Below are 22,074 nucleotides of genomic sequence, written 5' to 3'. Positions count from 1 at the left end.
GATTGGGAGGCCGCCATCTTCATTCCCGTCCTCCGGAACTCTACGGAAAGCGCTCAGGGAACAAAAGCTCCCGAAAGCGAACCCGAGCGGATTACTTAGCCCGGCCCCTGGCAAGGGCGGTGCAATTCCGCCTGCGGCAAAGACACTTGAGAATCACTACAACAGGCCCCTCCCCCAGAAGATCAACAAGAAACCATCCAAAACCAACTTCAGTCACCAAGAACAGCGGAATTCCACAGCAGGAGAAAGCAAATCCTACCTGGACAAAATGACAAGGCGGAAAAACTCACCTCAAAAAAAAGAACAAGAGGCCGTACCAAAGGCTGGAGACCTAATCAATACAGACATAGGTAGCATGACAGATCTAGAGTTCAGAATGACAATTCTCAAGGTTCTAGCCGGGCTCGAAAAAGGCATAGAAGATATTAGAGAAACCCTCTCCGGAGAGATAAAAGCCCTTTCTGGAGAAATAAAAGAACTAAAATCTAACCAAGTTGAAATCAAAAAAGCTATTCATGAGGTGCAATCAAAAATGGAAGCTCTCACTGCCAGGATAAATGAGGCAGAAGAAAGAATTAGTGACATAGAAGACCAAATGACAGAGAATAAAGAAGCTGAGCAAAAGAGAGACAAACAACTACTGGAACACGAGGAGAGGATTCGAGAGATAAGTGACACCATAAGACGACACAACATTAGAATAATTGGGATTCCAGAAGAAGAAGAAAGAGAGAGGGGAGCAGAAGGTATATTGGAGACAATTATTGGAGAGAATTTCCCTAATATGGCAAAGGGAACAAACATCAAAATCCAGGAGATGCTAAGAACGCCCCTCAAAATCAATAAAAATAGGTCCACACCTCGTCACCTGATAGTAAAATTTACAAGTCTTAGCGACAAAGAGAAAATCCTGAAAGCAGCCCGGGAAAAGAAGTCTGTAACATACAAGGGTAAAAACATTAGATTGGCAGCGGACCTATCCACAGAGACCTGGCAGGCCAGAAAGAACTGGCATGATATATTCAGAGCACTAAACGAGAAAAACATGCAGCCAAGAATACTATATCCGGCTAGGCTATCATTGAAAATAGAAGGAGAGATAAAGAGCTTCCAGGACAAACAAAAGCTGAAAGAATTTGCAAACACCAAACCAGCTCTACAGGAAATATTGAAAGGGGTCCTCTAAGCAAAGAGAGACCCTAAAAGTAGTAGATCAGAAAGAAACAGAAACAATATACAGTAACAATCATCTTACAGGCAATACAATGGCACTAAATTCATATCTCTCAATAGTTACCCTGAATGTTAATGGGCTAAATGCCCCAATCAAAAGACACAGGGTATCAGAATGGATAAAAAAACAAAACCCATCCATATGCTGCCTACAAGAAACTCATTTTAGACCCGAAGACACCTCCAGATTTAAAGTGAGGGGGTGGAAAACAATGTACCATGCTAATGGACATCAGAAGAAAGCTGGGGTGGCAATCCTTATATCAGATCAATTAGATTTTAAGCCAAAGACTATAATAAGAGATGAGGAAGGACACTATATCATACTCAAAGGGTCTGTCCAACAAGAAGATCTAACAATCTTAAATATCTATGCCCCTAACATGGGAGCAGCCAACTATATAAACCAATTAATAACAAAATCAAAGAAATACATCGACAGTAATACAATAATAGCAGGGGACTTTAACACTCCCCTCACTGAAATGGACAGATCATCTAAGCAAAAGATCAACAAGGAAATAAAGGCCTTAAATGACACACTGGACCAGATGGACATCACAGATATATTCAGAACATTCCATCCCAAAGCAACAGAATATACATTCTTCTCTAGTGCACATGGAACATTCTCCAGAATAGACCACATCCTGGGTCATAAATCAGGTCTCAATCGGTACCAAAAGATCGAGATCATTCCCTGCATATTTTCAGACCACAATGCTCTGAAGCTCGAACTCAATCACAAGAGGAAATTTGGAAAGAACGCAAATACATGGAGACTAAACAGCATCCTTCTAAAAAATGAATGGGTCAACCAGGAAATTAAAGAAGAATTGAAAAAATTCATGGAAACAAATGATAATGAAAACACAACAGTTCAAAATCTGTGGGACACAACAAAGGCAGTCCTGAGAGGAAAATATATAGCAGTGCAAGCCTTTCTCAAGAAACAAGAAAGGTCTCAAATACACAACCTAACCCTACACCTAAAGGAGCTGGAGAGAGAACAACAAAGAAAGCCTAAACCCAGCAGGAGAAGAGAAATCATAAAGATCAGAGCAGAAATCAATGAAATAGAAACTAAAAAAACAATAGAACAAATCAACAAAACTAGGAGCTGGTTCTTTGAAAGAATTAATAAGATTGATAAGCCCCTGGCCAGACTTATCAAAAAGAAAAGAGAAAGGACGCAAATAAATAAAATCATGAATGAAAGAGGAGAGATCACAACCAACACCAAAGAAATACAAACAATTATAAGAACATACTACGAGCAACTCTATGGCAACAAATTTGACAACCTGGAAGAAATGGATACATTTCTAGAGATGTATAAACTACCACAACTGAACCAGGAAGAAATAGATAACCTGAACAGACCCATAACCAGTAAGGAGATTGAAACAGTCATCAAAAATCTCCAAACAAACAAAAGTCCAGGACCAGACGGCTTCCCAGGGGAATTCTACCAAACATTTAAAGAAGAATTAATTCCTATTCTCCTGAAACTGTTCCAAAAAATAGAAATGGAAGGAAAACTTCCAAACTCATTCTATGAGGCCAGCATCACCTTGATCCCAAAACCAGACAAGGATCCCACCAAAAAAGAGAATTACAGACCAATATCCTTGATGAACACAGATGCGAAAATTCTCACCAAAATACTGGCCAATAGGATCCAACAGTACATTAAAAGGATTATTCACCACGACCAAGTGGGATTTATTCCAGGGCTGCAAGGTTGGTTCAACATCCGCAAATCCATCAATGTGATACAATACATTAATAAAAGAAAGAGTAAGAACCATATGATACTCTCAATAGATGCTGAAAAAGCGTTTGACAAAGTGCAGCATCCCTTCCTGATTAAAACTCTTCAAAGTGTAGGGATAGAAGGCACATACCTCAACATTATCAAAGCCATCTATGAAAAACCCACCGCAAATATCATTCTCAATGGAGAAAAACTGAAAGCTTTTCCGCTAAGGTCAGGAACACGGCAGGGATGTCCGTTATCACCACTGCTGTTCAATATAGTACTAGAAGTCCTAGCCTCAGCAATCAGACAACAAAAAGAAATTAAAGGCATCCAAATCGGCAAAGAAGAAGTCAAACTATCACTCTTTGCAGATGATATGATACTATATGTGGAAAACCCAAAAGGCTCCACTCCAAAACTGCTAGAACTTATACAGGAATTCAGTAAAGTGTCAGGATATAAAGTCAATGCACAGAAATCAGTCGCATTTCTTTACACTAACAACAAGACAGAAGAAAGAGAAATTGAGGAGTCAGTCCCATTTACAATCGTACCCAAAACCATAAGATACCTAGGAATAAATCTAACCAAAGAGGTAAAGAATCTATACTCAGAAAACTATAAAGTACTCATGAAAGAAATTGAGGAAGACACAAAGAAATGGAAAAATATTCCATGCTCATGGATTGGAAGAACAAATATTGTGAAAATGTCTATTTTACCTAAAGCAATCTACACATTTAATGCAATCCCTATCAAAATCCCATCCATTTTTTTTAAAGAAATAGAACAAATAATCCTAAAATTTATATGGAACCAGAAAAGACCTCGAATAGCCAAAGGAATATTGAAAAAGAAAGCCAAAGTCAGTGGTATCACAATTCCAGACTTCAAGCTCTATTACAAAGCTGTCATCATCAAGACAGTATGGTACTGGCACAAAAACAGACATATAGACCAATGGAACAGAATAGAGAGCCCAGAAATAGACCCTCAACTCTATGGTCAACTAATCTTCGACAAAGCAGGAAAGAATATCCAATGGAAAAAAGACAGCCTCTTCAACAAATGGTGCTGGGAAAATTGGACAGCCACATGCAGAAAAATGAAATTGGACTATTTCCTTACACCACACACGAAAATAGACTCAAAGTGGATGAAGGACCTCAATGTGCGAAAGGAATCTATCAAAATCCTTGAGGACAATGCAGGCAGCAACCTCTTTGACCTCCACCGCAGCAACTTCTTCCTAGGAACATCGCCAAAGGCAACAGAAGCAAGGGCAAAAATGAACTATTGGGATTTCATCAAGATCAAAAGCTTTTGCACAGCAAAGGAAACAGTTAACAAAACCAAAAGACAACTGACAGAATGGGAGAAGATATTTGCAAACGACATATCAGATAAAGGGCTCGTATCCAAAATCTATAAAGAGCTTATCAAACTCAATACCCAAAGAACAAATAATCCAGTCAAGAAATGGGCAGAGGACATGAACAGACATTTCTGCAAGGAAGACATCCAGATGGCCAACAGACACATGAAAAAATGCTCCACATCACTCGGCATCAGGGAAATACAAATCAAAACCACAATGAGATACCACCTCACACCAGTCAGAATGGCTAAAATTAACAAGTCAAGAAATGACAGATGCTGGCGAGGATGCGGAGAGAGGGGAACCCTCCTACACTGTTGGTGGGAATGCAAGCTGGTGCAACCACTCTGGAAAACAGTGTGGAGGTTCCTCAAAAAACTGAAAATAGAGCTACCCTACGACCCAGCAATTGCACTCCTGGGTATATATCCTAAAGATACAAACGTGGTGCTCCGAAGGGGCACGTGCACCCGAATGTTTATAGCAGCAATGTCCACAATAGCCAAACTGTGGAAAGCGCCTAGATGTCCATCAACAGATGAATGGATAAAGAAGATGTGGTATATATACACAATGGAATACTATGCAGCCATCAAAAGACATGAAATCTTGCCATTTGCGACGACGTGGATGGAACTAGAGGGTATCATGCTTAGCGAAATAAGTCAATCGGAGAAATATAACTATCATATGATCTCTTTGATATGAGGAAGTGGAGATGCAAGGTGGGGGGGTTTGGGGGGAGGTAGGAAAAGAAAAAATGAAAAGATGGGATTGGGAGGGAGACAAACCATAAAAGACTCAATCTCAAGAAACAGACTGAGGGTTGCGGGGGGGAAGGGGGATGGGAGAGGGTGGTGGGGAAATGGACATTGGGGAGGGTATGTGCTATGATGAGTGCTGTGAAATGTGTAAACCAGACGATTCACAGACCTGTACCCCTGGGGATAAAAATACATTATATGTTTATTAAAATAAAAAAAATTAAAAAAAAAAAAAAAGATACCACTGATTATTAGATTATAGGCTGATTTGTTTTTTGAGGAATGAGGATGGGTTTGCACTAACCCTTCCACAGGTCATACATGGTGGCTAGTGCAGTAGCCAACACTCCCTAGGAATGTGCATGGGTTTGAACTCATAACTTCATTAGCCCCATAGTTTGGCCACTGAGCTCTATATAACTGCCTGTAGACAGTAGCATCTGAGTCTCTAAGACTTTACCTTTAGGCTGCCCATACAATAGCAAAAGAGCTATTAAAAACTTACATTTTAGCTCTTCACACAGCCTCTTTGACACCGACGAAGAAATTTTATTGTTTCTCTTTTCTGAATTAACTATTTCAACAAACTTTCCTGAGCAAAGAATCATGTGAAGGAAACTCCAGGTAAGTTCTCTTTGCTCCAGAAACCGAGTTGGCAATCTCTTTAAAAACAAAGAAAACTGTGAGACTGCTGGTGTCTGCAGTGGACAGAAATAAGACGTGACTGATGTTATCATCTATCAAGAGAAGCCCTAGTGCCTTCCAAAGAATAGTTTACTGGCCAGTGAGACAAACTGAATCACTTGTGCCTTTTAGTTGACTTTTGTCCCTTTCTTGAGTTCACATTTAATTTGTTCTCTAATTTAAAGGTAGCCCCAGGGCTCTTGGGTGGCTCAGTCATTTAAGCGTCCAAATCTTGATCTCAGTTCAGGTCTTGATCTCAGGGTGGGGAGTTCAAGCTCCGTGTTGGGCTGGTTGCTGGGTGGGTGTGGAGCCTACGTTTAAAAAAAAAAATGGATAGCCCCTGACTTAAACAATCATATTATGCAAAATTCAGAACCTGCATAATAAACAACTATGGAATGGTGCTTTACTTTCCAAAAATCATTTATCGTGAGATTGATTTTTTTTAAAGATTTTATTTATTTATTTGACAGACAGAGATAACAAGTAGGCAGAGAGGCAGGAAGGGCGGGGGAGGAAGCAGGCTCCCTGCTGAGCAGAGAGCCTGATATGGGGCTCCATCCCAGGACCCCAGGACCACGACCCGAGCCGAAGTCAGAGGCTTTAACCCACTGAGCCACCCAGGCGCCCCTATCATGAGATTGATTTTATTAACGTTATAATTACCAGTAATAACAACTAATCCACTGAATAGTTACGATGATTAAATGAAATAACTGAATATAAAGCACCCAGAACATCTAATCATAAAATAAGTTAGTTTTTTCCATTTACGTAATGCATTATAGCATTTATTTTCCAGTCGCTAACAAATGCTACTTACTTACAGCTACTTAAAGGAAAATTAAAATAAGAAAGAACAGAAGGAAGGAAGGGAGGAAGGGAAATGAAGGAAGGAAAAAAGAAGAAAATTAAGGCATTTTTGAAATTGTGATTCTGGAAAACAAAAAGGGAAGGAATATTGAATTTACCAAAATCCAATGTACGTGTAACTTTTGCAGTGAGGTGGTGAGGTTCTGTGTCTTCCTGTGCTGTTTTCAGTCCTCTCTTTAACATGGTCTTTGCTGGCACATTCTTTCACTATGTCTGGGGCAGAGCAAAGACAAAGAGACTGGCTTTTGTAGTGTATTTTAAAGTAAGAATTCTCAAGCTTGAAAATGTATACCTCATTTTATGCCTCAAAATACCTCTGTAAATTTGCTTGCCATCCCTATACCATGATATATTTAAAAGCAACAGCAAATATTTCACCTTAATGTACAGAAATTTTGTAGAGATCGTGTGACTTCCTCTAGAGCAGTGCAAGTTATGTGTATCATTTTCATGCACAATGGTCTGCAGCCATTAGGAGAAAAATAATTATTTGGGTAATAGCTGTGGTTGCTTAAATGATCTCTTCTCTATTAAAAAAATCAATTATTGTTTCTTAAATTTTCTCTATGTGGTCATTAATTCTCTATCTTGATTTATGAGACTTCTCTGAGTTAATTATATTTTGAAGACTTGTGGAGCTAAAATTTTGTATTACGGTAAATGTAAATCTTCCGGTTTCCTAAAATCGTTCCTAAGGACTTCATTTTTAAAATGCATTTAAAGATATTTTATAATCATTTAATAAGATGTTTTGTCTGATACATTTACACAAAATTGCCTCTTAGGGGCTGAAATTTTCAAAGGCTGCCTAAGGGATACAATGCAGGGTGCCTTGAGCTTCCAGGTGGCCCCACACTGCCATCTGGTGGTTATTCGAGTGCTTTAACGTCTCAAATTTCTACCATCGCTCATTTCTATTTTTGTTCAAATGAATATACATGCTTGCTCTTTTTTTCTTCTTTACAACGATGTCTTTCACGATCTCACAACGCATGAAAAAAATACAAAGTCTCCCACTCTATTGTTTAGACTCAGAAGAAATGCCCTTTTTTCCTGCTGTAGCCGCACGGTGAGCTCTGGATGGACCCATAAGCATTGTTTTTGAACAAACTGATAATAATGCCCACCCAAAGTGAAAAAGCAGCCAAGTGAGAGCTAAATGGCATTCTGGCAACACAACAGTTACATTCACGAGATTTCTAATCACGTCATCCACATGCTTGCCATTGGCAGAAAGCTTTAAAACAGGGCAGGGAGCTTTTGAGACTGCACAGCATGAGCAGCACCTAGGACAGGGTCCGGCAGCGGTTCGCTGCTGAGCGATGGATGAGACAGGGGAGAGAACACAATGGCAGCGTGCTATAAATGTTTGGCAAGGCACGCACAGCGACTGGAAAAGGCATGGCCCGGGCAGGCTGGTACTAGATAATGTGTGGGAGCCATATGGTGATTGTCCCTGGCCCGCATCACAGGTGACAGATGTCATTTGTTCATGGCAAACTGACAGAAGAGACTGGAAAGGAGCTGAGAAGTCTGACTTTGAGCAGAGAGCTAATGCAAAGGCATTTTTTCGCCAGCTCCCCCCAGGTTCTGTTGGTTCTGCCTTGGTCAAGGAGGTGGCTCTCCCTTCATGTCCTCATGCCAAGTCTCCTGCTTCTGGCCATTGGGGGAGTTTCGGAGCTGCAGGTTGTCCCCAGGTGATGAGGTGACAGGCTTGTGGCACACAGCTTTGTATCCTCAAGTTTCGGAGCTGCAGGTTGTCCCCAGGTGATGAGGTGACAGGCTTGTGGCACACAGCTTTGTATCCTCAAGGCAGAGTACTTGGTGGGAAAAAACAGAAAGCAGGAACAAACGAGCGAATAACTGTGGACTTTGACTTCACAGTAATGACATATGATTCAAAATCAATAATTCTCAGAAGGCAGGGAGGATATGCAGTTCCAAGAAATAGATTTAATACTAGAATATAATTTCATATTTAGAAGAGGGAAGCGTACATTATATATGCTTCTGTAATTTATAGTCATAAATATTTATGTAATTTATGTTTAGAAAATGAAAAGATACATATTGTTTTCACAATACAAACTTCAGAAAATAAAGCTCAACTGAATCCTTTTGCTTGATAAGGTAATTCTCAAGAAGGGAGGGGTAAAGCTTCCTTAGAGAGTTATATCAGAGTCTTTAGGGTGAACATTTTTAATTTTTATTAAAAGATGAGATCTAAATGCTTTTCAATTAGAAGTAGGATTAAGTTCTCTATAAAATAGTGTATTTAATACTTTAAATTTGTATTTAAAGTTAAATAAGGTAAACCAGTATCAGTGAAATACCTAATCACACATGAGGCATTTAACCTCAACAAATAACTATTTCTGAAATACAGATCAGTGGGGAGGAAAGGGGTTGCATATCCAGAGAATTCTTCACTTTTTAATGGCATGGTCCCCTAATATAGTTCTAAACATGAATTGCTCGTCAACTATACTCAATTTTTTTTTTAATGTCAACTACAGGGGCTCCTGCCCGGCTCAGTTGATAGAATGTGAGACTCTCGATCTCGGGGTTATGAGTTCAAGCCCCACATTAGGTGTGGAGATTACTTAAAAATAAAATCTTTTTCAAAAATGTCAACTATACTCGGGGTGCCTGGGTGGCTCAATTGGTTGGGCGACTGCCTTAGGCTCGGGTTGTGGTCCTGGAGTCCCGGGATCGAGTCCCGCATGGGGCTCCCTGCTCGGCGGGGAGGCTGCTTCTTCCTCTGACCTCTTCCTTCTCGTGCTCTCTCTCTCTCTCAAATACATGGATAAAATCTTAAGAAAAAATGTCAACTATACTCAAAAAATAAAACGTGAATTGCAAAGGAATAATATTAATATTTTATATACAAAATTGCTTGGTTGCTTGTCTTTCTTCTCCATTAAACTGTAAGCTCTATGAGGATAGACCTCATGACTGCCCACTAGTATATCTACTAGGGTCCACCTCAGTGCCTGGCACATAGCAAGTGCTTGATAAATCTGGGCTGAGTGGATGAATGTGTTTCTTTAATCTCCTTTAATCGCCTCAGCTTCAGTGGTACGTGTTAAGCCACTTTGCCTTTGTCTCGTTTCAGTCTGTGATGCTTCTGTTACATAGCCAGCGGCGCTACATCTTTGAGTACGACCAGTCGGATTGTCTGCTCTCAGTCACCATGCCGAGTATGGTCCGCCACAGCCTGCAAACCATGCTTTCAGTGGGCTACTACCGAAACATCTACACCCCGCCGGACAGTAGCACTTCTTTTATCCAAGACTATAGTCGAGATGGCCGACTGCTACAGACCCTGCATCTGGGAACAGGGCGCAGAGTTTTATACAAATACACCAAACAAGCAAGGCTGTCTGAGATTCTCTATGATACCACTCAGGTCACGTTAACATATGAAGAGTCTTCTGGAGTCATTAAGACAATACACCTGATGCACGATGGCTTCATTTGCACAATCAGATATAGGCAAACAGGTTTGTTGTGAAAGGGTGGCAATGGGTACAACTGTATCGGTCAGTGTTTTCTTATGACATTTTTCCTGGCCACAGTGTGAAGTAGAAGCACTGACCTATACACATCCAATCCCATAAATGTTCACTCTGGTTGTTGAATTATCTTCCGTTGAAAATTAAAAACCTATTATAGACTGAATGAAAGCCGATTCCTTAAAAACCCACCATGCATTTCTCTGTCTCTGCCTCAGTTCTCAGAGAAGTTGAGATCTAAGAACCTCATCCAACCGTGTGCTCCTTCCTAACTCACTACCAGATCTTCCCAGAGATGCAGCTGCAAGAGTTGATCTCTCTGAAACGATCTCAAGCCCCATGTAACCTCTATAAGCCTCAGAGGATGGCAAAATATGTTCAAAGTCAGGACTTTTGAATATATTTCATCTTTTGGGCTTAGCTCATAAAGTGCCCAAAGTCAGTTACCTTAATGCTGGATTTTGTCAACACCTGACCTGCTGACTTTGTAGCACAGGTTAAATGAATTGAAAGTATTTTCGTCGGTGATTATAACAAGAAAACATGTTGATAGTATCAGTTTCCCCACCCCAAGCCACTGGATGGGCTGTTACTTATATAGTCCTATAATTAAATTATTCTATAACTATAGCATACAGTACTTTTTTCCTACTTACTGGCCACAACTATGAGAGTATGTATCTATGAGATGATATGCCCAGGCATGAGGTATCAGAAGTCAATCTCTAATATCTTATTTTGAATGTAGAAGCATCACTACTAAAGGCACTGACACTAGATCTTTCTGATTGCTCAACATTATGCATCTAGCTCTGTTCTCACTGTTTTTATTTTGATTCCTCAGGACCTCTTATTGGACGCCAGATCTTCAGATTCAGCGAAGAAGGGCTTGTGAATGCTCGATTTGACTACAGCTACAACAACTTCCGAGTCACCAGCATGCAAGCTGTGATCAATGAAACCCCTTTGCCCATAGATCTGTACCGATATGTTGATGTTTCCGGTAGAACAGAGCAGTTTGGAAAATTCAGTGTCATTAATTACGATTTAAATCAGGTCATAACTACTACAGTGATGAAGCACACTAAGATCTTCAGTGCCAACGGACAAGTTATTGAAGTCCAATATGAAATCCTAAAGGCCATTGCCTACTGGATGACTATTCAATATGATAATATGGGGCGTATGGTAATATGTGATATAAGAGTGGGAGTAGATGCCAACATAACAAGATACTTCTATGAATATGATGCTGATGGGCAACTTCAAACTGTTTCTGTAAATGACAAAACCCAATGGCGTTATAGTTATGATCTGAATGGAAACATCAACCTCTTAAGCCATGGGAATAGTGCTCGTCTTACTCCTCTCCGATATGACCTCCGAGACCGTATCACCAGACTAGGAGAAATTCAGTATAAAATGGATGAAGATGGCTTTCTGAGGCAGAGGGGAAATGACATATTTGAATATAATTCTAATGGTCTGCTGCAGAAAGCCTACAATAAGGCTTCTGGCTGGACTGTGCAGTATTACTATGATGGGCTTGGGCGACGTGTCGCCAGTAAGTCCAGCCTAGGGCAGCACCTTCAGTTCTTTTATGCAGACCTTGCCAACCCCATAAGAGTTACTCATTTGTACAACCACACGAGCTCAGAGATTACATCCCTGTATTATGATCTCCAAGGTCACCTTATTGCCATGGAGCTAAGCAGTGGTGAAGAATATTATGTAGCTTGTGATAACACAGGCACCCCACTGGCTGTGTTCAGCAGTCGAGGTCAGGTGATAAAAGAGATATTGTACACACCTTATGGAGATATCTATCATGACACTTACCCTGACTTTCAGGTCATCATTGGTTTTCATGGAGGACTCTATGATTTGCTCACTAAATTAGTGCACCTGGGGCAAAGAGATTATGATGTTGTTGCTGGCAGGTGGACAACGCCTAATCATCACATATGGAAACAGTTGAACCTCCTTCCTAAACCATTCAACCTCTACTCCTTTGAAAATAACTACCCAGTTGGCAAAATTCAAGATGTTGCAAAGTATACCACAGGTATAAAACTTTACACTAAACTTGAAATAACTCCATGGTGTTTATTACATGATCTCAGTGCCTCCGTAAACATACTTCCTCTTCCCGCCAGTTAGCCCACAAGTTATTGTGCAGTCACTCTCTTCCTTAGTCTTCTAGAGTGAGCACAACTATGCAAGTGGCATAAAACATGATGCTTTTGCATCCCAGGACAACTATTCTTTTCCTTTAAGCTTTCTGTTTGTAGATTTCACTCTTAAAACTTATACGAGGGGCACCTGGGTGGCTCAGTTGGTTAAGCGTCTACCGTCAGCTCAAGTCATGACCTCTCGGGATCCTTGGAATGAGCCCGTGTTGGGCTCTTGGCTCAGCAGAGAGTCTGCTTCTCCCTTCTTCCTCTCCCTCTCCCCCTGCTTGTGCTCACTCTCTCTCAAATAAATAAATAAATAAATAAATAAATAAAATCCTTTTTAAAAAAAAGCATATCTGAATAATTTCATAAAGGAAAAATTCAGGATTATGTTCCATCAGATAAATCTAATATTGTGGTCTGTGTGGCCTCAGTACCATTACCATATTAAGAGTTTCAGTATTGTAAACTGAACCTACCTCTGTGATTATCCATGAATCAAAAGGCTTCCCATTTTAGAGCTGGTGATAGAAGGGGGAATTTTATCCCTAACTTTCCATTGGCTGAACATTTAGAAGGCAGGAGAGGTATCGTTTAGGCTTTCCACAAAGGTTGTAAAATATGGGCTTCATCATTTTTTTTCTTTTATATTTTGTGCCTCAGACATTGGAAGTTGGCTGGAGCTGTTTGGTTTCCAGTTACACAATGTTCTACCTGGATTTCCCAAACCAGAATTAGAAAATCTGGAGTTAACTTATGAGCTTCTACAGCTTCAGACAAAAACTCAAGAGTGGGATCCTGGAAAGGTTTGTAAAAATTTTACCATCTCTATTTATCCGAAAAAAAAAAACAGAAGGGCATCCAATACCATGATATGGCATTAACATATACTTCCTTACTTATTTTTTAGTTGTCTTGAATATTCACTGAAATGTCTACAATTAATGAGGAGGTAGAAAAAAGCTTCCATGAGGAAAGGATCAGGGAGTTGGAGCTTTTAGAAAAGACAAGACTAACATGGGATTTGATGACCTACTGCGGTAGACAAACAGGAGAAAATAAACTTTTAAAAAATTCTGGATCAGGCTACCAAGGGCAATTTTGGATTCTGTATAGAGGAAACTGTTCACTGAGAGACATAAAAGCTTCAGATTTCCAACAGTGAAATAATTTAGGGTGTAGTGCATTAAAAGCATGGGAAGAACAGAATTAAATTATTCTGACAAAGAAAAAGTATGTGAGAGCAATGAAGTAAAAATAATAAATACTATAGGGATAAAGTCTCTGGGAAAATAAGAATACAAAACTATTCACAGTTCAGCAGATAATTTCATCAAGAATATGAGGTACAAATGAAAACAAGAGGTAACTGTTTCTTTCCATTGAAAGACATAGAGGAGTGTCTCTTTGCAGGAAAGAAAAATTACTTCAGCAAAATAAAACTGATGTTTGGATGAGAGGGCTTGAAATTTAAATTAGGGGTGCCTGGGTGGCTTAGCTGGTTAAACATCTGCCTTCAGCTCAGGTCATGATCCTGGGGTCCTGGGGTCCAGTCGTCCCCTTGCTCAGCAGGGAGTTCGCTTCTCCCTCACCCTCTGTCCCTGGCCCCCCTACCCCCACTCATGCTCTCTCTCTCTCAAATAAATAAAATCTTTTTAAAAAATTATAAGGGAAAAACAAATCTAAATAGGTACTATAGGCTTATTCTGTTTTGTAAATACATATAATATGAAAAAGTAATTTTGCAATTAAAAAGTAATTAACAGTCCTTTTTATAATTAAAAGTCCTTTTAAAAAGTTAATCAAAATTTTGAAATTGCTGAAGCTTTTTTGTGGATACTTGGAGGTTCATTATTCTCTTTATTTCCTAGTATGTTTGAAAATCCCCATAATAAAAAGGGTTTTTTTTAAGTCCACTTAAGAAGATTAGTGAATTTCTTGCTGATTTGCTGTGGTTATTTAGAAGGTCATAATCTGTTTAAAAGCAAAAATAATGCCGTAAGCCATCTTTACTCCTCACTGTGACTAATGTATCACACCACATACAGTAACAAACAGCTAGTCAGTGTTAGTTAAATTGGTGAAGTTGAAATGTCTTTTTTGGGGGGAGAGCTGGACCCACTTAACTTGAAGTGACTTCTAGCTGAGATTCTGTGATACCAAGTTTGAACATACTTCCTTATGTTTAACTCATCAAGACCTCAAGAAGTATATGCCAGGTGACCAAGAAACCTGTTAGTCTTGTCTTTGCCAAATCTCTGGTGAAGAGATTCCGATTTGGGCTTATTGTGAAATCACTCACCAGCACAGTAAAGCAAGAAGGTGCTGTTCACAATCACCAAGCGTTTGCACTGTGCTTTCTTCTTTCCTAGACTATTCTAGGTATTCAGTGTGAGCTCCAGAAACAGCTCAGGAATTTCATTTCCTTGGACCAACTTCCTATGACTCCCCGATACAATGATGGACGGTGCCTTGAAGGAGGGAAGCAACCAAGGTTTGCTGCTGTTCCTTCTGTTTTTGGAAAAGGTATAAAATTCGCCATCAAGGATGGCATAGTAACAGCAGATATTATAGGAGTAGCAAATGAAGATAGCAGGCGGCTTGCTGCCATTCTCAATAATGCTCATTACCTGGAAAACCTACATTTTACCATAGAGGGGAGGGACACTCACTACTTCATTAAGGTTGGGTCTCTGGAGGAAGACCTGGTGCTCATTGGTAACACTGGGGGGAGGCGGATTCTAGAGAATGGTGTCAATGTCACTGTGTCCCAGATGACTTCCGTGTTGAATGGGAGGACTAGACGGTTTGCGGATATCCAGCTCCAGCACGGGGCTCTGTGCTTTAACATCCGGTATGGGACAACTGTCGAAGAGGAAAAGAATCACGTGTTGGAGATTGCCAGACAACGCGCTGTGGCCCAGGCCTGGACTAAGGAACAGAGGAGGCTGCAAGAAGGGGAGGAGGGTATTCGAGCATGGACAGAGGGGGAAAAGCAGCAGCTTTTGAGCACCGGGAGGGTACAAGGTTATGATGGGTATTTTGTTTTGTCTGTTGAGCAGTATTTAGAACTTTCTGACAGTGCCAACAATATTCACTTTATGAGACAGAGCGAAATAGGCAGGAGGTAACAAAAAAAATCTCTGCCTTTGCGTCACCAAAGACTGCCTGTTTTTAAAACATAAAATGGTTTATTGTATTGGTTTTCTAGATCAGAACTCTGTATATGTAAATATGGAGGAAAAACATATCCAACTGCCTTTCAATGTGACGGAAGATGGTATTTTAATATTGTTTGTTTAAACTCTTTAAGAAATGACAAAGATTTTTAGTTCTTGTGTGGCAGTATTCAAAATAACACAAGTAAAACAGCTAAAAAAAGTTTTCAGAAAGCACCACGTTAAATTTGGGGAGCCATGCATATGTTCAAATATAAAGGACCCAAGGTTCTCTATCTCTATTGTTACAAGAAATTTCACGTTTAACTGTTGGCAGAACTTGTGGGTTATTTGAAAATGTGGTGCAATAGTATTCTGAACCTTGCATTTCGAAAGACTGCCAGCCCTTTCACATTTTCCAGATCCGTTATGGGAAACTTACAAAGAAGTGTAGAATGTCCTCAGCCACCATCTCCCAGAGTCAGGACCCATTTGCCCTTCCTCCCTGATTATTCCTCCTTGCTTGTTAAAGTAAATGCCATGTTGTTGTGCTGTGTTTTGGCGTGCGGTGGCTGGGGTCGGCCTGCCACGTTTCCCTGTGGGTGTGGTAACCAGACCGAAAGGCCACTATTTGCTTGTGTGTACATGATACCAAGGCAGCTGGCCAGTGTAACTTCTCCCACAAAACCCGTTTTGACTACATTTTTTTTTTTTTTACCAAATCGTAAGCATAGCTTTTATTAACCTGGGTAGGAAGTTCTCCTTTATATATAGGGTGTGTTTTGGTTAGAGTTTCACATTAGTCATTCTGTATTGATACACTAATCCAATGGTTTTGTGCACACAAAAGGTAATTTACTACAAATGATTCTGCTAGAAAAAATAAGAGGCTTTAGCAGGCATACATGCCTGGGATACCAGTAAATATGTTCACTACTAGCGCAGAAATTCACAAGAGCCAAAACCTTTATAAAAACAGACCTAGTACTAAGACGAAAGGAAAGTACCAAAGGGAAGACCAAACCAAACCTCACAGTAGTTGTCGCCACATTGACTCATCCCACTTAGATTTATCTTTCAAATGTACAATTCTGTATTGAACATCTCCCAGCCACAGTCAAGAAATTTAATTAAGCAAACCCTTTCCGATCTAAAACATTTCAGCTCATTATAGAGAGGCAGACTGTTTTTTACTAAAATAATTTATATGGTCAGTTATTTTAGTTCTCTGTCTTTACCCATTTATTTTGATTTAATCAACTGTCCTGCCTGGGAAAATAACTATTTTCCAGGAAGGGTTATTTTGTTCCACGATCAGTTAAACTTTGGAAAAAGATCAGGATTAGTGGTAACATCAGCTGCAGTTTCTCAATCTTTATGAATCCTATAGTAAAAAGAAGCCCCTTGGTGAGCTGTGAGATTTGTGCCCAGTGACAAAGAGACAGTTGGTAAAAACGCTGTGTAATTGTAAGTTACCACAAATGAAAATACATGACAGCACAATGCGGCCTGTTGAAAATTCCCCTGAGCCAGCTTCACCATCTTTCATCACTGAGTCTGCACATTTGCTATGTCTGAAGGAGAATTTATGATGGAATGTTACAGTTTGGATTCTTTCCAGCTACTACCTAAATGCAGTGTGAGGTCATTGCCTTGCTTTGTGATGACAGTCTTCTCTGAAAATATGCAATGTCAGAATTCAGGCTCCCATTAAGGTTTTTTAAGAGTCTGACTCCTTACTCCACCAAGTAGAAGGAGGGAAAGGCAAGGGAAGGGTAGATTCAAACATTTATTTCATTTTCAAACACTTCACATTGGGATTACCACATTCTTACACATGTATTCCGAGAGAAAGACAGAGAGAGAAAGAGAGAGAGATAATTCATGATAAACTCCTCTCTCTTTTTAATTGGAAGCACACCAGCTCAGGCGATTACTGATACAGACTCCAATCATATTACTGTGTTGTTTGCTTTTCCCCCCACTCCTGAATCAGGTCTGTGTTAGTGGTACAGTATTTATTCAGGACGGGATTCTAAAATTCTGAACAAACTTGTTGAAAATTTGAATACCTCCACACCAGCCTAAAAATGGACCTTAAGTTCCTAGAACCTCTGATGTTCTTTTAAATCAATGGAAAAATAATTTGCGAACTGTATATAGAGAGTGCATTCATAAATGTGATGATGTATTTTATCACTAATCTAAGATGTCAATATTAGAGTCTATTTTGCTTATATTTTAAGCAATTATTATACTTTTTTGCAATTCACTGATGATGTATCATTTTCAAACTGCTTTAAATATCCATTAGAAACAAATATTTGAAGCTTTTACTTAATAGTAATTACCTTGAACTGTGCATTTCTAGTTTGTAATACATATTTATTTAGTTTGTGCCTTTAGTTTCTTAAAGTTATACTTGTATTATATTCAGGAAATGCACTTTTTATCACTTACAGTTGTGGTTTTAATACTGCCTTGAACTACTGTTATTCTCTTTACCACTTCCAAAGTTTTTGGGAGGAAAGAGAAAAAAACCCAAAAGGTTAGCACCAATGAACAGTAAATCTAAGAGAAACATTTTGGCATTTCTTAATAAGAACATGGAGATATTGGGTACATCGTTCAGCTGAGTACAAAGAATGCCTTCATCGTTTTGTAATTCTGAAGTCTAACTTAATGAAAGAACAATTCGTTTGCATTTCCTGGTGAAAGTAAATGCATCTTAAAGAGAAATAGTTGAATTTCTCATACCCAGAGCACAGGCAGCTGACAGTGCACAGCCAGACACCATTCAAGTATGTTCAAATGAGAGCACCCTAGTTGGGGCTCTCATGAAGAACATTCTGGGTTGGAGGCAGGGAATACTCTGTGGTGGTTTCTTTTTCCTAGTTAGGCCCATTTTATTTGTGCTGTTTTGTTTTGTTTCATTTTGTTTTTCTCTTGCACTACGGTCTAGAGATCCAAATGAACTGCAAAGTTCGCAGTTTAACATTTAAATCCATTTATTTTTAGTTGTCATTATAATCATTCTTGCTTAGAAGCATGACTCCTGAAGGAAAGGGAAATAAAGCCCAATTCATCCCAATTTCTAGCAAAACACTCACCATATAAATAGGCATATGTTTTATTTTTAACCCAGCAAAATATTGTATAAAATAAGCGTGTCCTTTACTGTCAATTTATCTAGGAGATCTATAATATATAGACTATATATATATATAATATAATATATATACAACATAGCCAAATGTATAAAAACTTGACAATGTATAATTTGGAATTCACATGCTAACTACGTAGAGAGGTATAAAATTGAATGATAATTTTTCTAAGATTTTTCTTTTTCATAACTGTTAACACAGCTTCAAGCACTCTATCATGTTGTTCCTACTCTTTCTTTTCTTTCCTTTTTTTAAAATCTATTTTTAACCAGACCAAGCCCCACTGTAATATCACCTGAGAGAGTCAGGGTGAAGTTTTTGCATTTATAAAGATACATTCCTGTAAGACAATTGTAATGGAAGCCGAAGTACAGTAATCAAGTATTGAAAGACACTTTGGCAGAGACTGGAGTGTATTCTAGCTTGTGGAAAGACAGAAGGCTACAGATTGGATGTAACATTCTTGTTTTCTTGGAGGAACTCACATACACATAGCTGACCTGACTAGTACTTCAGATCTCAGACTGCTCTTCCACAGCCTTCTGTAAGGTTCTTTATTCTGCAAAAGAAAAACAAAAAAACAAAAAAACAAAAAACATAAAAAAATTTTTAAAAAACACAAAAAAAATACAAAAAAGCAAAAACAAAACAAAAAAAAACAGAAAACAACAAACAACAAAAAAGAATTCAACCACAAAATAGTGACTGTTAGTTCAGTGTGTCCTTCACGTGAAAGCTATTAAGGACCAAACCTACTACTGTGTGTAAGAAGAAATTACTTCCTAAACAGTAACTGAAAATAGTTAGTTCAACTTGCTGTGGATTTTGTCTTGGCAGTTGTCATCTTACATTATTTGTCAAAGGAAATGTGTTTGGCAGTTAAAAATCTTTCCTTAGATTTAGTGGTGGACTTTAACCTCTTAAATAAATGTTAGTATATCAGATTGTGTCCTTGAAAAATATTTTACTTGTATGAATTATGACAATGTCTAAATCTTTACTCTTCTTCTGGCAAAAGCATCGGTAAGAAAGACGGTGAAAAGAGAAGTATAGCCTTTACGTCAGAAAAATATTCTTTTTAGCTGCTTACTTTCTCATGAACAGTAAAGATGTTTACAGTGTATGCCAAGATTTTCAGTTTCTATATAACAACAGTTAGAGGTTCTAATCATACTGAAAATTGTGTTATAATGGCCTGAGCCATGTTGCTAGGAAACAATAGGTTCCAATTTTGTATTCCTGCTCTCACTCCTGTGCTGAAAAGTGACTGGATACTGTACAGGTTCATGTTCTCTGGCTGCGGTTAAATGGTCTTTTGCATTTTGCTCTGGCTTTCAGGCCAGAAGCATGCATTTTTCTACAAGAGCATCACAACAACATGCTGTAAATATTTAAAGTTCAACATTACGTGTCGATATTTGAAAGAAAAAAGTACTTTGAATATTTCATTTTTAAAAAATAAAATTGCAAATGAACACTGTGTCCCATTTTATTCATGCGCCAAACTGCATTCTGGAGTCTGTCTGGTCACCTGAGAATTGAAAAGTAGCTCCCGAACAGGGAGCAATAAAACCGCATCATCTTGAAAATGAAGGTGCAGAAATTCAAAAGGCACTAATCCTAAGCAGATGTCTCTTCATTTTTATTTTTCGTACAAATAGGATCTCTGATACAAATGACCATTTAATAAAAAAAGAAGAGTAGTTGTTCCAAGTTTAAATGCCTCTAAGCTATTACTTTAAAAAAAAAAGGTTTCTTTCTCTTGTGGATGCCTTTCTGAGCAGTGGAAAGAAAATGAATTGCAAAACGGGTGGGGAGAACAAAGCACGCAGGTGCATCGGCATAAAAGCCAATGGGGGAGAGAGGCAGTCAGGAAACACTAAAAAACAACAGCTCGCGGGTCCTGGGAGATCCCAATGGCCGTTTGGCACTTATTTTTCACAAGAAGGTATTTATGAGTGACACTGGGAAAGCAGGCCAATAGATCTTGCAAAATTCAACTTGATAGTAATGAGGCACCCATAGTCCAAACAACCTGTTTGTTTCTGAAACTTGCTTGGAATCCTGGAATTTACATCGCTCTTAAAAGCCCTGCTGCCTTTTTATTCAGTGATATATACAGTAGTCTCCCCTTATCTGCAGTTTCGCTTTTCAAGGTTTCAGCTACTCACAGCCCTGCAGTCAGCCACAGTCCAGAGGCAGGTGTCCTCCTCCAGACGTTGTCAGAAGGTTAAGAGTGGCCTAATGCTGTCGCAGTGCGCGCGCCATTCCCCTCACTTCCTCTCATCACACAGGCATTTTATCACCTCACATCATTGCAAGAAGGGTGAGCGCAGTCCAGTAAGCTATTTTAAAACAAGACTGAGACCACATTTGTGTACCTTTATTACAGTATATTGTTTAAATTGTTGTATATTCGTATTAGTTATTGATGTTAATCTCTTGCTATGCCTAATTTATAAATTAAACTTTGTCACAGATACATACATATAAGAAAAAACATCGTATATATAAGATGTGGTACTATCCACATAGTGGGCCTACTGGGACATATAGAGTGAAAAGATTCATGAAGCGGAAGACAATCCCAATTGTTCCAACACAACCAATCAGCAAAAGGCAATGGGGTCTTCAGGGGAGGTGGGTGGAAGTGTTAGTATCACCTGGTAATTTTTTTTAAAAAATACCCACCCCACCCCACCCTCAGTGTGCAGAAAGAAAGAGGCAAGAGCTCCTACACTGAGAGAATTATTAAACAGGAGAAGAGATTTCTCCATATTTCTTCTCTATTCACCCTCACTATTAGAGGTCTTTGAATTTAAATTTTTAGCAATACTGCTTCCTTAAATTTATATAATTCTAGCACCTCAGTAATCCTGGGAGGTGAGCAAGACTTCATTATTCCTACTTGGCAAATGCAATAATAGTAACAGACTGACTTACCTAAGGTCACACGGATAATCTGACAAAGCTGAAAAATTCAAATCTCAAATGTTATGTTGATGGGCTCTCTCCAATCGCTTTTGTTATATCTTTGTACATAAAAATATTCATTTAAGAGGCCAACGACCTAATGATGACAATTCTGCCTCTTACCACAAGTTTGGCCAATGACCCCAGACTATGAAATTTCCCAAACTAGGTAGTTTAACTTCACCCCTAGCTGCAAACTCTAAAATAATGTATCCCATTTACTGCGAGGACAAACATAGGCGACAATGTTGAATTTATAGCTCTCTAACAGGAACACTAGGCATCTTGTAACCTTGAAATGCTCAAGGGCAAATCTGGATTTTATTATTAATAGATTCTGGATTCTGAACTCAATAAAGTGACTCAAATAAAACATGAGCTGATGTCTAAACC

General features: G+C 39.0%; 1 protein-coding gene across 3 annotated transcripts in view; it reads left to right on the top strand.

Moving 5' to 3' along the window:
* Positions 1-15,514, top strand: part of TENM1 (teneurin transmembrane protein 1) — a gene marked incomplete at both ends in the record, with an annotated part of 555,572 nt that extends 540,058 nt beyond the window's left edge. For all 3 annotated transcript variants that reach the window (XM_080831205.1, XM_080831204.1, XM_080831203.1), the window contains 4 exons: positions 9,810-10,197; positions 11,054-12,274; positions 13,047-13,189; positions 14,756-15,514. In XM_080831205.1, the coding sequence (XP_080687331.1) occupies positions 9,810-10,197; positions 11,054-12,274; positions 13,047-13,189; positions 14,756-15,514 (2,511 nt within the window). The remainder of the gene's footprint in view (positions 1-9,809; positions 10,198-11,053; positions 12,275-13,046; positions 13,190-14,755) is intronic.
* Positions 15,515-22,074: the final 6,560 nt, after the last annotated feature.

The sequence above is a fragment of the Martes martes genome (assembly GCF_963455335.1).
Source record: "Martes martes genome assembly, chromosome: X".
Lineage (NCBI taxonomy): Eukaryota > Metazoa > Chordata > Mammalia > Carnivora > Mustelidae > Martes > Martes martes.
The sequence above is the reverse complement of the archived record's forward strand: the minus strand, read 5'-3'. Positions and strand labels throughout refer to the sequence as shown.